At 40.9% G+C, this 16532-nt stretch overlaps 2 protein-coding genes across 4 annotated transcripts in view; both read left to right on the top strand.

The window, feature by feature from the left end:
- Positions 1–1786: 1786 nt before the first annotated feature.
- On the top strand, positions 1787–11198 carry LOC141011742 (protein NLRC3-like). 3 transcript variants are annotated; one of them, XM_073485005.1, is made up of 10 exons: positions 1787–1840; positions 2249–2319; positions 3907–4009; positions 4285–4374; positions 4466–4575; positions 6163–7942; positions 8034–8207; positions 8548–8727; positions 8964–9010; positions 9473–11198. In XM_073485005.1, the coding sequence occupies exons 3-10, from the start codon at positions 3921–3923 to the stop codon at positions 10006–10008; spliced, it is 3006 nt and encodes a 1001-aa protein (XP_073341106.1). In that variant the 5' UTR covers positions 1787–1840; positions 2249–2319; positions 3907–3920; the 3' UTR covers positions 10009–11198. The 3 variants fall into 3 exon arrangements, with proteins under 3 accessions (XP_073341106.1, XP_073341107.1, XP_073341108.1); XM_073485006.1 differs by having other exon boundaries at positions 2249–3738; XM_073485007.1 differs by having other exon boundaries at positions 1789–1840; positions 2249–2305.
- A 2448-nt stretch (positions 11199–13646) lies between these two features.
- LOC141011740 (NACHT, LRR and PYD domains-containing protein 3-like) overlaps positions 13647–16532 on the top strand; it is a 29509-nt gene continuing 26623 nt past the window's right edge. Inside the window, exons 1-4 of the mRNA XM_073485002.1 lie at positions 13647–14000; positions 14409–14479; positions 16064–16166; positions 16442–16531. Coding sequence (XP_073341103.1) covers positions 16078–16166; positions 16442–16531 — 179 coding nt within the window. The 5' untranslated portion in view covers positions 13647–14000; positions 14409–14479; positions 16064–16077. The remainder of the gene's footprint in view (positions 14001–14408; positions 14480–16063; positions 16167–16441; position 16532) is intronic.

Raw genomic sequence — 16532 nt, 5'->3', positions numbered from 1 at the left:
AGGTTGTTAACTGCCACTTTGAGCCATCTGCTATTGCCGCTATCGATTCAAGTTGAGAGTACTCTGTAGAAATTGTAAGAATTTCAGTTCAACATTTGAATATCCCGTATTCAATGCATTGTAGTCAAGCTGTCAGAATTTGACGTCAATTTAAGTGTTCCTCGTGTTAATCACAGCATGCCACCGGCCCTGTCATACAAAGAAGTTTATATGTGACTGTTACTGCCTTGCATTTCAGCCTGAGTAAGAAGTAGAGCCAGAAATAGAGCCACAGCGTGCTACCAGCCCTGTGAAACAGAAGTTTTGTACTTAGCTGTTACTACCACGTGTTTCAGCCCAAGTCAACTTTAAAAGACAATCCTCTGACTGTTACTGCCCTGCATTCCAGTTAGTGCCTGTTGAAAGTTTGGTAAGCAAAGTTACGCTTGTAAATTGTGTTTATCTTTATTGGCCCCAATCTGTATACCCAGAGCCACTAGAGTGTGCCAGAGCCACCCCTCCTCCACAGGAAGCTGCCCCCGACAGTGTAGGCCATAACACAGTTTGGTTAGGCTAGTGTACTTCCCCCAAGCTACACTACAGAGGTTCTGCCAAAGCAATACCATAGGCAACCACACTGATTGTTGTTGGACAACTTGTTTAACAATGGAGAGCCTCTGTGTAGAGCGATTTATTTCTTCCCTGGCACAGAGTGTAAAACCAGGCTGCCCTGAAGTCATTAGCAGGTTAAATCTCAGCAAGTGCATTGAAGAGATAGAGTCCCTACTTAAGGACAGGTGTGATGTGCAGACCGCATCCCAAGACCAGTTGTTAAGATGTTTGCTTCTGATCTTCCACAGGCAAACCAGAGCAAAACAACCCTAGAGCAGGAGTTAGAATTCCTAAGAGCGCATAATTCTTGTCTTCTCCATGAAGTTCAGAGGGCTAATAAGAAAGCCATTCGCTATTTAGATGACCTGCACTCAGCAGAGTTAGATCTTTGCTCACACAAAGAGGAGTTATTAAGGCTTAGGTCAGAACCTTTTTCCCCACCACAGTCGTTCAGCCAATGTGATTCTGGTTACTCCGATTCACACAGATGTGAACAATTCCCAACTGACCCTAAACCCTTGGGAATGAAGTCAGTTCCCATCTTCCAGAAACAGACAGTGAGGTCACAGGGAGAACCACCATTGTTTTCTTTGTTCTGCCACACACACACACACACACACACACACACACACACACACACACACACACACACACACTATTTAATTATTGTACAAGAGTGAATGTTGCCAACCTCGACTCTGTCAAGAACTCCAAAATCCTTCAACCATTACTAACTGTTATGGTAATATTGGTTGTAGTTATTAAGTTATCGTGTGATGTGAGCACAACATAAAGGACAACATAATTTCATACTGTTTTACTTGGTTTATATGTGGCGGACCCTGCCACCTTTGTAGCTTCAAACAATGTCCTGGGGACCTTGTTTTCCTCTGAGAACAGCTTGTTTATTCACTTATGGGAAAAATACATATTTCTGAGTTTGTATTATAACCTCATTAATATTGTAAATATAAAAATTCTGAGACTTGATTTTTAATCTCTTCTCCAAAACTACACGGTGCCCCTTTAATACTTATTCATGATCAGTTGTGGTATGATGACATCAACACAAGCGACATTAGATATCACATTCTGTAGATGGGGGAGAGGGGAGGGCCATCTTGCGTCTCAGATAAGTTGTCACGTTGTTTTTTATCTCCAAACCCAGAGGGAGTTATATTAAAAACCACAGTTGCATTTTAATTTAATGCTGTCAACTTGCAGTCGGCTATATGTGACTTGATCTGAGGTGAGAACATCTTTTATTTATACTTAACCATACGAGTAAAAAGAAAAAGCACTGTTTATGTAAGAAAAAGGTGTTCTGTATGAAAGCTAGCTTGTGGATTAGCTAGACGTAGCGTTCATGTCACATTTGCAATGCAGTTACCAATGCAACAGATGGGCACATGAGGCTCCAGGGTTCACAGTTTGTTTGTGATTAGGCTATATAGTTTATATCAGTGACAAAATGTAACCCATATTCAGTCAGTTTGGTTCATAAATGTTGCATTTGCTTTTGAATAGATCTGAAAAAGTCACAATTCAGGATTAAATCATTTGTTTTTTGTTATTTATTTTTCATCTACACTCTTTTTTCCTTTTGTAAATCTCATGAATCTGCCTTGCTAACAGGAGACTGTTTATTTATTTGCAGGCTTGGGGAGAAATGGAATAAATGTAACGGGATTAGGTAATCAGGATACAGAAGAAGGTAACTGTATTCAGGTAAAGTTACAGAAAAAAATATGTAATTAGATTACAGATACATTCAGTAGAAAAGGGGATTACTAACCAAGTTAAAATTAAAATGATATACTAGTCTGTAACTATTACAACACTTCACATCGCACTGGTTCTTTAGTGAAATCGAATACACAAGTTTGTATTTTTACAGAATACACATTTGACATTATTGATATTTATTTTCTCTTTTCTTTTTTTTGCATATGTTTGGTATTGAAGTAATCCAAAAGTAACAGAAAGTATTCAGGTTATATGGCTTTGGTAGCCCTGGTATTTAAAACATCTAACATCTATTTAAATCAGACTTAACTGCAGAAATGAGTGTGGAAAGTCTACTTTTATTCATATTCTTATTTGTTGAAAAATATAATGTGACAATAAGTCCTTACATTGTGTGCCAACTCACCTGTTGATGGGGTAACTTGTCACACATACACATTCTGTAGCCTACTTCTGTACCGTGGATAACTCTTTACTACAACGAGAAGTAAAACTCTAAAGATCATATAAAGTCGGGGGCGACCAATACGGCTTTTTCAGGGCCAAAACCGATACTGATGATTTGAAATCAAGGAGACTGAAATCTGATATTTGGGACCGATATTCATTTGCAGTAAAAAATAAAAAACAGCGATGGAATAAACCCAAGAACAATTTACTGTAGTTCTGTTCTTAAGTACAATTTTCAGGTACTTTAGTTGAGTGTTTCCAGGTTTTGCTGCTTTATATTTCCTCTCCACTACATTTATTTGATGAATTTAGTTACTTGTAACTTTGCAGATTCAGATTATTCAGTGTTTAGAGGCTATTAATTGTGACGTGTTACCAATTAGAGAGTATTGTGGGCAGGACATTGTGCTAGAGAAAGTTGCATCAGAGCCAGATTAGCACATTTTAAAATGATTTTAACGGCAAATGACAGAAAATGTCTACTCTTAATATAAATATTTCATCAATATGGAAAATGAATTGGCTGTGAAACACTGAGACAGAGTAAAAGAAAATGAAGTGAAACCAAAAAGGGTGGCAAAATGTCTTGCTCCTCCTACTTTCACTGGGCAAGTGTGAAAAACAAGCTGATAAAATCAGTTTTGATATCATAATGCAGCACGACGCAGTGTGGTGTCACCAGATAAAAAATGAAGCGAAAAACATTGAGCACACTGAGACAAGGAAAAAGTCTTTTCAACACACTGATGGTCATCACTCAGGAGATACATTTAGGACTTACACAATAATGGTGAGGTAATTAAGGTAATTTACTGCAGATGAATTGAACTGAATTGAAGATGTCAGTAATGTAAAAAAGGCAGCTGTATCATATTATCTGGGACTTCACCGTTACATGCTCATGACTAACAACCCAAACAATTAACCAGAAGATAGAAGTGGCAGTTGAAGGTAACTACTTTAAATCCACTTTCTACTTGACTACATTTCAAAGGGTAATAATCAAGATACTGTATATATCCTGTATCACGAAACAGCCTCAAAATATCACTAAAGTATTGGTGTTTATTGACAGCATTTGTCCTGCTAACACAGCATGTTTGATGTGTTTGTGTGAAGGTATACATTCTACCATGAGTAAGCCTGAGGAGGAAGGTGAGGGAGTCCCTCCCTCCAGCACCACTCTGTCTGAGGAGCATAAGAGTCGGACCGAACCTGACAGGTAAGATAAAGAGCTGTCCAACCACAGCTCAGTGTAAAATGAGTCCACTGTCAGAGAAGTGTGAGTACTAAGAGGAAGGAGAAGATGTCAGTCGGTCAGACATTTTATTTTTAACCGTTTGTTGGATTCAAAGCTTCTAGATTTTTGTCTGATTGTCTGACAGCACTTCATCAGATTTGGTTTCCTATCTGTTGTAGCTGGTAACACATCTTTCCTCACAGTCACTGAGCTCCATATACGTCCACCTGTCTTTGTCAACGCTTCATTTCTTTCAGGAACGAGCAGGACAGAGCAGATTCTCCAGAACCAAGCTGTGTGTCCATGAAGAGTGACCGGTCCATGAGTGGCCTTATTGATTTTAACAGGTAAGATTCACTTTCTAAGTAAATCAAAAGAACTTTCTGAAGTAAATTCTCTATTATTTTTAATTTCTTTTTTAATGTGTCATTTTTTCAGGAACGAGCAGGACAGAGCAGATTCTCCAGAACCAAGCTGTGTGTCAAAAAAGAGTGACAGGTCAAGATCTGAGGAGGCGCTGTCAACTTTGCCATCCAACTCTGAGAGAGGTGTGTGCAGCAGAGTCAGTAAATGTCTTATCTTAAAGCTGCCATGTAAAAACAATATAATTGTAGATCATAACAAATGTGTAAGGCACTGCAGATGGACCTATGATTTCTTTTTCTAATGTTTATGCATTGAAAAGAACTTTTATTTTGTAGCCTGCTGTAGTCTGATAGTTTAAAGGACTTTCTGACTAATAGGGGGATTTACATGATGAAAAAGTAGCCCTGTGCAGTAATATAGATCACTGAGGATGCCATACGCTGAGATGCATCGAGGATCTTTTTGCATTCGAATCGTTGACAGCTGAATCGTAATCGAATCGTGAGTCCAGTGAAGATTCACACTGTCGTATATTCTGTGGCGATGCTGAAGATGTTTGAAGAAAAACTCCGCCGACACTGTCTTAGATGTATAACAAATTTATAACAATAAGTTCAGTATCGTAAACAAGTAACACGTTACTTGGAGAGCCTCCAGCCGAATAATGAAGCTCTCTCGAACATATGCAGACAGCTCCTTATATACCGAGCTTGTTCTGGTCAAAAACTTAGTTACCACATATGGTTTACATTAAGAGAGGGACAGATAAGAATAGAGGCACCTGTTGTTGGATGCCCCGCCATATGTCTCCTGACCTCTGACCCAGGACTTCCATGACTCTTCTGACCTAACATTTGGTATATGTTGTCTTGACAGCAGTACCATCATGTCTGCATTTCGGTACCCCTACTCAAATAACCTCCAAGTCATGGGCCCAAGCAGCAACTAACATTCCAATATATTCTCTTAATACAAACCATTTGTATAAGTATGCTGCATCTAACAGCAGACACCTCAACACCTCTAATAAATATGCTGTGCAACACCTACATCAGATCCATAAATTCTAGCTGCACATACTGCACATCCAAAGCTGTAACATAGAAAAACAACACAGGGGAGAATGGGGGTCCAACAGTCCTCTAATGCCGTTTTTCCATCACATCTGTCGGCCTGGCTCCACTCAGTTTGACTTGGCACAGCAGGGATTTGCATTTCAACCACAACTGGGCTACCTGCTTGAAAGTGCAGCAATAACTTCTTCACAATAAAAGCCCCCCATTATTTAGTCATTTCTAGATTTTATTTATTCGCAGCATTACAGGAAACGTTGTGTTTTCAGCAGCAATAACTAAACATGACTCCCGAAACAGCTAAAAGTGAACACAATGAAACAGTGAAATACAGCAGATGTTTGAAAGAACAAATAGGACAAGAGAAACTAAAGAGATTCAGTTAGAAGCTACAAAAGTACTGACAGGTGGAGGAGATGGGTGCTTGTTACAGTTTGGCTGCAGTCAGCTTGGAGGCGGGGCAAGTGCTGTTTGGGCAGATCCATTGCGGGTGTGGTGCGGCTCAACTCGGCGCAGTTAAACTGGCAATGGAAAAGAAAGTTGGCGTGGCAGGGGTTGTCTCAGTGCGGCCAAAAGTGCTGGTGGAGAAACACTATATGACTCCAAATCTGATGACAGCTCCATGTTGCAGTCAGTGTATCAGAATCTTAAAAGAGACTTGTACAATCTAATCCAATGTGTCATTTTTCCCTGTAGGAACTTTTGCTGCAGTGTGCCGCAGAAGACTCAAATCTAACCTTCAGAAGAAGTTCCAGTGTGTGTTTGAGCGGATCGCTAAAGCAGGAAACCCAACCCCTCTGAATGACATCTACACAGAGCTCTACATCACAGAGGGAGGGACTGCAGAGGTCAATGATGAACATGAGGTCAGACAGATTGAAACAGCATCCAGGAAACCAGACAGACCAGAAACAACAATCAGACAAGAAGACATGTTTAAAGCCTCACCTGGAAGAGATGAACCAATCAGAACAGTGATGACAAAGGGAGTCGCCGGCATCGGGAAAACAGTCCTAACGCAGAAGTTCACTCTGGACTGGGCTGAAGACAAAAACAACCAGGACATACAGTTCACATTTCCATTCACTTTCAGAGAGCTGAATGTGCTGAAAGAGAAAAAGTTCAGCTTGGTGGAACTTGTTCATCACTTCTTCACTGAAACCAGAGAAATTAGCAGGTTTGAAGAGTTCCAGGTTGTGTTCATCTTTGACGGTCTGGATGAGTGTCGACTTCCTCTGGACTTCCACAACACTGAGATCCTGACGGATGTTACAGAGTCCACCTCAGTGGATGTGCTGCTGACAAACCTCATCAGGGGGAAACTGCTTCCCTCTGCTCGCCTCTGGATAACCACACGACCTGCAGCAGCCAATCAGATCCCTCCTGGGTGTGTTGACATGGTGACAGAGGTCAGAGGGTTCACTGACCCACAGAAGGAGGAGTACTTCAGGAAGAGATTCAGAGATGAGGAGCAGGCCAGCAGAATCATCTCCCACATCAAGACATCACGAAGCCTCCACATCATGTGCCACATCCCAGTCTTCTGCTGGATCACTGCTACAGTTCTGGAGGATGTGTTGAAGACCAGAGAGCGAGGAGAGCTGCCCAAGACCCTGACTGAGATGTACATCCACTTCTTGGTGGTTCAGTCCAAAGTGAAGAACATCAAGTATGATGGAGGAGCTGAGACAGATCCACACTGGACTCCAGAGAGCAGGAAGATGATCGAGTCTCTGGGAAAACTGGCTTTTGAGCAGCTACAGAAAGGCAACCTGATCTTCTACGAATCAGACCTGACAGAGTGTGGCATTGACATCAGAGCAGCCTCAGTGTACTCAGGAGTGTTCACACAGATCTTTAAAGAGGAGAGAGGACTGTACCAGGACCAGGTGTTCTGCTTTGTCCATCTGAGCGTTCAGGAGTTTCTGGCTGCTCTTCATGTCCATCTGACATTCATCAACTCTGGAGTCAATCTGCTGGCAGAAGAACCATCAACCCGGTGGTCTAAATTGTTCAAAAACACAACTGAACTCTTCTACCAGAGTGCTGTGGACAAGGCCTTACAGAGTCCAAATGGACACCTGGATTTGTTCCTGCGCTTCCTCCTGGGTCTTTCACTGCAGACCAATCAGACGATGTTACGAGGCCTGATGACAAAGACAGGAAGTAGCTCACAAGGAACAGTTCAGTACATCAAGAAGAAGATCAATGAGAATCTGTCTCCAGAGAGAAGCATCAGTCTGTTCCACTGTCTGAATGAACTGAATGATCGTTCTCTAGTGGAGGAGATCCAACAGAACCTGAGTTCAGAACGTCTGTGCACAGATAAACTGTCTCCTGCTCAGTGGTCAGCTCTGGTCTTCATCTTACTGACATCTGGAAAAGATCTGGACGTGTTTGACCTGAAGAAATACTGTGCGTCAGATGAGACTCTTCTGAGGCTGCTGCCAGTTGTCAAAGCCTCCACTAAAGCTCAGTAGGTTCAAAATATAACTACGTAAATGAAATACATTAAAATTGGAAAGAATAATCTTACTGTTTCTTTTTTTTTGCTAATGCTTCTTTAGGCTGAGCAGTTGTAATCTGTCAGAGAGAAGCTGTGAAGCTCTGTCCTCAGTTCTCAGCTCACCGTCCTCCAGTCTGAGGGAGCTGGACCTGAGTAACAACGACCTGCAGGATTCAGGAGTGGAGCGGCTCTGTGCTGGACTGGAGAGTCCAAACTGTACACTGGAGGTTCTCAGGTCAGGATTCATCAGGTTGTTCAACAGAAGACCATAGTCTTCACAGCTAACATGGGGTGGAAAAAGATGTTATGCATGCCAAGACTCTTGCTACTCTAGTTTTTGGGAACTTCATAGACTTTGATATTAAAAGTTTGACTCACACAGAGTCAAGACAACTTCTCTCAGACTGTTTGTCAGTTTATTTACAGTATCAACATAAACTGTAATAAACAGACGTAAAATGTGATGAGTCTGTTCTCAAGTGACGCTTTTAATGTAGATGTGTATTGAACACCAACTGTGCTCAATGGAGTGTGTGTGTGTGCGTGTGTGTGTGTGTGTGTGTGTGTGTGTGTAGGCTGTCAGGCTGTCTGATAACAAAGAAAGGCTGTGCTTTACTGGCCTCGGCTCTGAGATCCAACCCCTCCCATCTGAGAGAGCTGGACCTGAGCTACAATCGTTATCATCCAAGAGACTCAGAAGTGAAGCTGCTTTCTGATGGACTCAGAGATCCTGACTGGAGACTGGACACCCTCAGGTACGGACAGACACGAGTGTAGGTCGAGCTGATCACAAAAAAATGTCCCACTTAGCTCTCGTTGTATCTAACCATGCAGAACTTTAATATGTTTGTTTCTTTTGTGATGATCACAGATTTACAAGTTAAACTCTACGGCAGCATTTCTTTCCAGAAAGTTTAATTCTCTGGATATTCAACAAACACTTAACAGTTTTCACTGAAGTTGTTAAGTGTTGATCTCACTGTTTTTGCAGGATGGATCCTGTCGGATCACATTTAATGAAACCTGGTCTGAGGAAGTGTAAGTGTGTCATTGTTTGTGTTTTTTTTTTATTTATTTAAATAATGAGCTGAAGAAGTATACAGTTGATTTTGATTGACAAATTGTTGTACGTCATGGAGAACCAACAATCTGCAGGGTTGTATATAAGACCTTATATATGTATATATATATCCCAGTGTGTCAGGAATCACTGATTTTGACAGAGGCAGTTCAGGTGCTGGTTCAGAGCCGGTGCCTTCTCTGGGTCCAGTTCTTTGCATTACAATGGCCAAAGAACCGGTTCCCGGCCAGGAAAACTGGTTCCAGAGTGGCACCTTGCTCAGTCAGGAACAAAAAACAGCAAACATCAGGGGCTGGGGCAGGTCATCATGACCAGAAACCAACTAAAACCGCTTATGACCGCCATTTAAAAAAAAACACTTTATTTGTAATTTGTCAGACAACAACTGATGCTATCTTTTGTCTTCTTCTCTCAATCAGACGCCTGTAAACTCACACTGGACCCAAACACAGCAAACAAGAATCTCATGCTGTCGGACAACAACAGGAATGTAACAGTGGGGAAAGAGAAGCAGCCATATCCTGATGATCCAGAGAGATTTGACTACTGGAAACAGCTGCTGTGCAAGGATGGTTTAACTGGTCGCTGTTACTGGGAGGTTGAGTGGAAAGGACATGTTTATATAGCAGTGACGTACAGAGGGATTCAAAGGAGAGGACAAGGTGACAACTGCTGTCTTGGAAGGAATGATCAGTCCTGGAGTCTGAGCTGCTCTGATAATGATGGTTACTCTGTCCTGCATAATAACAGCAGAGTGTCCATCTGTCGCCAAACCTTGAACAAAGTGGGAGTGTACCTGGACTGGCCCGCTGGCACTCTGTCCTTCTACACAGTGCCCTCTGACAAGGTGACCCACCTCCACACCTTCCAAACCACATTCACTGAGCCGGTCTACCCTGCATTCAGGATGAGGATGGACCCGTCAAACTCCTCAGTGTCTTTGTGTCCGATATAGTAGAGAGGGTAGGGAAGTATTCTAGGGTATCCAGTGCAGGTTCAGGCCAGGGGCCACCTTAATGCTGAAAGAGATTTAACATTTTTCTCTGATATATAAACGAAAACATTGACCTATTTCACAGCGTTAAAGAAAATGAGAAAACATCCTGAATCTGCACCAAAAGTTAATGTGGTCTATTCTGAACCGAGACCCATCCTCCATCCAGGTTTCATGGAAATCCCTTGAGTAATTTTTGTGTCATCCTGCTGACAAACCAACCAACAAACAACTGGACACAGGTGAAAACACAACCTCCTTGGCAGAGGTAATAATACAGTATTTTGTCATATACAGAAAAGACCAATTACATCTCTTAGTGTGGGAGTCCGTGGAGGTTTCAGTCTGGGAGTCCGTGGAGGGCGAGAGAAAGCTGATGTAGATATGGTCATAGTGGCTTAGTCTCATTCACTATAAAGCCATCCATCAAGCAGAGTATCAAGGTCATATTATGAGAATGTTTTAGGAGACAAAAGTTTTAAGTCAAATGTCCTGATGAGACTCAATAATCAAGTACCTTACGAATCGGACCTTTTAAGTTAAAGGTGTAACATGTAAAATATGGCCACCTGTCGAGCGAAGCTCCAGAGTCACAAGAGGAAGCGTAATATCAAGCTGTGGCTCACTCTCCTCTTTGCTGTAGTTATCTTTAGCTGGAGCAACTAGCTGCCCTGTTAATTAGCTCAGTTAGGCGTGGAGCCTCACTAGCTGACTGCAGTTTACCTGGATCACAACCTCGGATCACTGGGGGAGTCACGGTAGGCGATAGGGCTCAGCTGGACACCGGGCTGGGACTGGACCAGCCTCTGAGACCGACAGAGGCCAGTTTGAAGACGAGCACTGGATCCACTAAACCCTCAAACTGAATACAACAGAACAGGCTCCAAAAACTCATCCAAAGCAGGCTGACGGATGCAGCTGATTGTCCCAATTTGGAGCACAACTCCTGGGTCTGTTTATCTGTAAGGTTGTGTGAATATATGTACATTAATGCTGTGAAATTAACTCATGTATAAAGAGGTAATACACTCTGTTCACAAATCTGTATCATCTGTTCCAACTCTAACACTCTGTCTCCCATAATCCCACAATACGATTAATATTTGGCACATTTATGTCAATAAAATATCACATGACCAGATCATACATTATTTACTGAATGTTCAGGTAGTTACTGATCACTGGATGATGAATTTTATGAAGTACATGAAGTTGACATATCCAAACATAGTTTTTTGGCAACTTGACCATAGCAGCTGATACAAAGAGCCAGGAAGCACGCCATCTACCCCAGAGCCACACGTACGTTACTGACCAAACAAACGGTGCATCAACAGTGTTGTTTGACAGGTTTTGACAGTTGTCCAGGGATTATGTCGTTAATAATTAAAGGTGCACTATGTAGTTTTGAAGAAGAAATTCAATTGTGTTTGTTTAGGCATAAAAAAATCAGCTAATGAAGATCTTTCTATTCTGATAAAAATGTCTTCCCCCAAACAACATGGTGCACCTTTTAAATGTTGGAACCCACAGATAAAGTCGTCCACTGTGGATTTCAAAATGGGCTCTGAACTGAACTGAGTGACTCTGCTGTCCTGACATTGGTTGGGAGTTCGTTCCACCATTGAGGTGCTAGAACAGAGAAGAGTCGGGACTTCGCTGGGCGGCCTTTGTTTGCTCTTAGCGATGGCGGTACCAGCTGGCCAGCTGCCCCGAGGTGATCTAATGTAAATTGGATCTTATTATTAATCATAATTAATAATTATCCCTGATAATCATTAATTATTATTGATAGCCAAATTTAACCCAAAACTCCCTATTACTGTTGCATGAAGCACTACATAATGGTGCCCCGTGTGAGGCAGTGTACTGTTGGCAATCATTCATAAATGTGCAATATTAATTTCAGCATAATTTGGACAGTGATAAAATTTGAAATTCACATCTTGAACCCCTTAGCCAAAAGTCTTTACATTTAACTCCACTAGTCTACTACAGGAGTAGATGTTGATTTGTACTTACAAACAATTGCAGTGTGGTCAGAATTGATTTATCAATCAAATGTATGATCCATTTGATTAACGCAAAATCTTTTAGGTTGTTAACTGCCACTTTGAGCCATCTGCTATTGCCGCTATCGATTCAAGTTGAGAGTACTCTGTAGAAATTGTAAGAATTTCAGTTCAACATTTGAATATCCCGTATTCAATGCATTGTAGTCAAGCTGTCAGAATTTGATGTCAATTTAAGTGTTCCTCGTGTTAATCACAGCATGCCACCGGCCCTGTGATACAAAGAAGTTTATATGTGAATGTTACTGCCTTGCATTTCAGCCTGAGTAAGAAGTAGAGCCGGAAATAGAGCCACAGCGTGCTACCAGCCCTGTGAAACAGAAGTTTTGTACTTAGCTGTTACTACCACGTGTTTCAGCCCAAGTCAACTTTAAAAGACAATCCTCTGACTGTTACTGCCCTGCATTCCAGTTAGTGCCTGTTGAAAGTTTGGTAAGCAAAGTTACGCTTGTAAATTGTGTTTATCTTTATTGGCCCCAATCTGTATGCCCAGAGCCACTAGAGTGTGCCAGAGCCACCCCTCCTCCACAGGAAGCTGCCCCGACAGTGTAGGCCATAACACAGTTTGGTTAGGCTAGTGTACTTCCCCCAAGCTACACTACAGAGGTTCTGCCAAAGCAATACCATAGGCAACCACACTGATTGTTGTTGGACAACTTGTTTAACAATGGAGAGCCTCTGTGTAGAGCGATTTATTTCTTCACTGGCACAGAGTGTAAAACCTTGCTGCCCTGAAGTCATTAGCAGGTTAAATCTCAGCGAGTGCATTGAAGAGATAGAGTCCCTACTTAAGGACAGGTGTGATGTGCAGACCGCATCCCAAGACCAGTTGTTAAGATGTTTGCTTCTGATCTTCCACAGGCAAACCACAGCAAAACAACCCTAGAGCAGGAGTTAGAATTCCTAAGAGCGCATAATTCTTGTCTTCTCCATGAAGTTCAGAGGGCTAATAAGAAAGCCATTCACTATTTAGATGACCTGCACTCAGCAGAGTTAGATCTTTGCTCACATGAAGAGGAGTTGTTAAGGCTTAGGTCAGAACCTTTTTCCCCACCACAGTCGTTCAGCCAATGCGATTCTGGTTACTCCGATTCACACAGATGTGAACAATTCCCAACTGACCCTAAACCCTTGGGAATGAAGTCAGTTCCCATCTTCCAGAAACAGACAGTGAGGTCACAGGGAGAACCACCATTGTTTTCTTTGTTCTGCCACACACATACATACACACACACACACACACACACACACACACACACACACACACACACACACACTATTTAATTATTGTACAAGAGTGAATGTTGCCAACCTCGACTCTGTCAAGAACTCCAAAATCCTTCAACCATTACTAGCTGTTATGGTAATATTGGTTGTAGTTATTAAGTTATCGTGTGATGTGAGCACAACATAAAGGACAACATAATTTCATACTGTTTTACTTGGTTTATATGTGGCAGACCCTGCCACCTTTGTAGCTTCAAACAATGTCCTGGGGACCTTGTTTTCCTCTGAGAACAGCTTGTTTATTCACTTATGGGAAAAATACATATTTCTGAGTTTGTATTATAACCTCATTAATATTGTAAATATAAAAATTCTGAGACTTGATTTTTAATCTCTTCTCCAAAACTACACGGTGCGCCTTTAATACTTATTCATGATCAGTTGTGGTATGATGACATCAACACAAGCGACATTAGATATCACATTCTGTAGATGGGGGAGAGGGGAGGGCCATCTTGTGTCTCAGATAAGTTGTCACGTTGTTTTTTATCTCCAAACCCAGAGGGTGTTATATTAAAAACCACAGTTGCATTTTAATTTAATGCTGTCAACTTGCAGTCAACTTGCAGTCGGCTATATGTGACTTGATCTGAGGTGAGAACATCTTTTATTTATACTTAACCATACGAGTAAAAAGAAAAAGTACTGTTTATGTAAGAAAAAGGTGTTCTGTATGAAAGCTAGCTTGTGGATTAGCTAGACGTAGCGTTCATGTCACATTTGCAATGCAGTTACCAATGCAACAGATGGGCACATGAGGCTCCAGGGTTCACAGTTTGTTTGTGATTAGGCTATATAGTTTATATCAGTGACAAAATGTAACCCATATTCAGTCAGTTTGGTTCATAAATGTTGCATTTGCTTTTGAATGGATCTGAAAAAGTCACAATTCAGGATTAAATCATTTGTTTTTCGTTATTTATTTTTCATCTACACTTTTTTTTCCTTTTGTAAATCTCATGAATCTGCCTTGCTAACAGGAGACTGTTTATTTATTTGCAGGCTTGGGGAGAAATGGAATAAATGTAACGGGATTAGGTAATCAGGATACAGAAGAAGGTAACTGTATTCAGGTAAAGTTACAGAAAAAATATGTAATTAGATTACAGATACATTCAGTAGAAAAGGGCATTACTAACCAAGTTAAAATTAAAATTATATACTAGTCTGTAACTATTACAACACTTCACATCGCACTGGTCTTTAGTGAAATCGAATACACAAGTTTGTATTTTTACAGAATACACATTCGATATTATTGATATTATTTATTTTCTCTCGTCTTTATTTGCATATGTTTGGTATTGAAGTAATCCAAAAGTAACAGAAAGTATTCAGGTTATATTGATTTGGTAGCCCTGGTATTTAAAACATCTAACATCTATTTAAATCAGACTTAACTGCAGAAATGAGTGTGGAAAGTCTCTACTTTGATTCATATTCTTATTTGTTCAAAAATACAATGTGGCATTATGTCCTTACATTGTGTGCCAACTCACCTGTTGATGGGGTAACTTGTCACACATACACATAGCCTACTTCTGTACCGTGGATAACTCTTTACTACAACGAGAAGTAAAACTCTAAAGATCATATACAGTCGGGGTCGACCAATACGGCTTTTTCAGGGTCAATACCGATACTGATGATTTGAAATCAAGGAGACTGAAATCTGATATTCGGGACCGATATTCATTTGCAGTAAAAATAAAAAAACAGCGATGGAATAAACGAAAGAACAATTTACTGTAGTTCTGTTCTTAAGTACAATTTTCAGGTACTTTAGTTGAGTGTTTCCAGGTTTTGCTGCTTTATATTTCCTCTCCACTACATTTATTTGATGAATTTAGTTACTTGTAACTTTGCAGATTCAGATTATTCAGTGTTTAGAGGCTATTAATTGTGACGTGTTACCAATAAGAGAGTATTGTGGGCAGGACATTGTGCTAGAGAAAGTTGCATCAGAGCCAGATTAGCACATTTTAAAATGATTTTAACGGCAAATGACAGAAAATGTCTACTCTTAATATAAATATTTCATCAATATGGAAAATGAATTGGCTGTGAAACACTGAGACAGAGTAAAAGAAAATGAAGTGAAACCAAAAAGGGTGGCAAAATGTCTTGCTCCTCCTACTTTCACTGGGCAAGTGTGAAAAACAAGCTGATAAAATCAGTTTTGATATCATAATGCAGCACGACGCAGTGTGGTGTCACCAGATAAAAAATGAAGCGAAAAACATTGAGCACACTGAGACAAGGAAAAAGTCTTTTCAACACACTGATGGTCATCACTCAGGAGATACATTTAGGACTTACACAATGATGGTGAGGTAATTAAGGTAATTTACTGCAGATGAATTGAACTGAATTGAAGATGTCAGTAATGTAAAAAAGGCAGCTGTATCATATTATCTGGGACTTCACCGTTACATGCTCATGACTAACAACCCAAACAATTAACCAGAAGATAGAAGTGGCAGTTGAAGGTAACTACTTTAAATCCGCTTTCTACTTGACTACATTTCAAAGGGTAATAATCAAGATACTGTATATATCCTGTATCACGAAACAGCCTCAAAATATCACTAAAATATTGGTGTTTATTGACAGCATTTGTCCTGCTAACACAGCATGTTTGGTGTGTTTGTGTGAAGGTATACATTCTACCATGAGTAAGCCTGAGGAGGAAGATGAGGGAGTCCCTCCCTCCAGCACCACTCTGTCTGAGGAGCATGAGAGTCGGACCGAACCTGACAGGTAAGATAAAGAGCTGTCCAACCACAGCTCAGTGTAAAATGAGTCCACTGTCAGAGGAGTGTGAGTACTAAGAGGAAGGAGAAGATGTTACTCAGTCAGACATTTTATTTTTAACCGTTTGTTGGATTCAAAGCTTCTAGATTTTTGTCTGATTGTCTGACAGCACTTCATCAGATTTGGTTTCCTATCTGTTGTAGCTGGTAACACATCTTTCCTCACAGTCACTGAGCTCCATATACGTCCACCTGTCTTTGTCAACGCTTCATTTCTTTCAGGACTGAGCAGCAAAGAGCAGATTCTCCAGAACCAAGCTGTGTGTCCATGAAGAGTGCCTGGTCCATTGACTTTGATATTGATTTTAAAAGG

The sequence above is a fragment of the Pagrus major genome, chromosome 17 (assembly GCF_040436345.1).
Source record: "Pagrus major chromosome 17, Pma_NU_1.0".
Lineage (NCBI taxonomy): Eukaryota > Metazoa > Chordata > Actinopteri > Spariformes > Sparidae > Pagrus > Pagrus major.
This window is presented reverse-complemented; position numbering and strand designations above follow the sequence as displayed.

Bases quoted from the DNA above. Each gene is read 5' to 3' on its own strand.
- LOC141011742 (XM_073485005.1), top strand. From the start codon at position 3,921: ATGAGTAAGCCTGAGGAGGAAGGTGAGGGAGTCCCTCCCTCCAGCACC. The intron at 4,375-4,465 runs GTAAGATTCACT...TCATTTTTTCAG, and splicing joins GGCCTTATTGATTTTAACAG to GAACGAGCAGGACAGAGCAG. The intron at 8,728-8,963 runs GTACGGACAGAC...CTGTTTTTGCAG, and splicing joins TGGAGACTGGACACCCTCAG to GATGGATCCTGTCGGATCAC.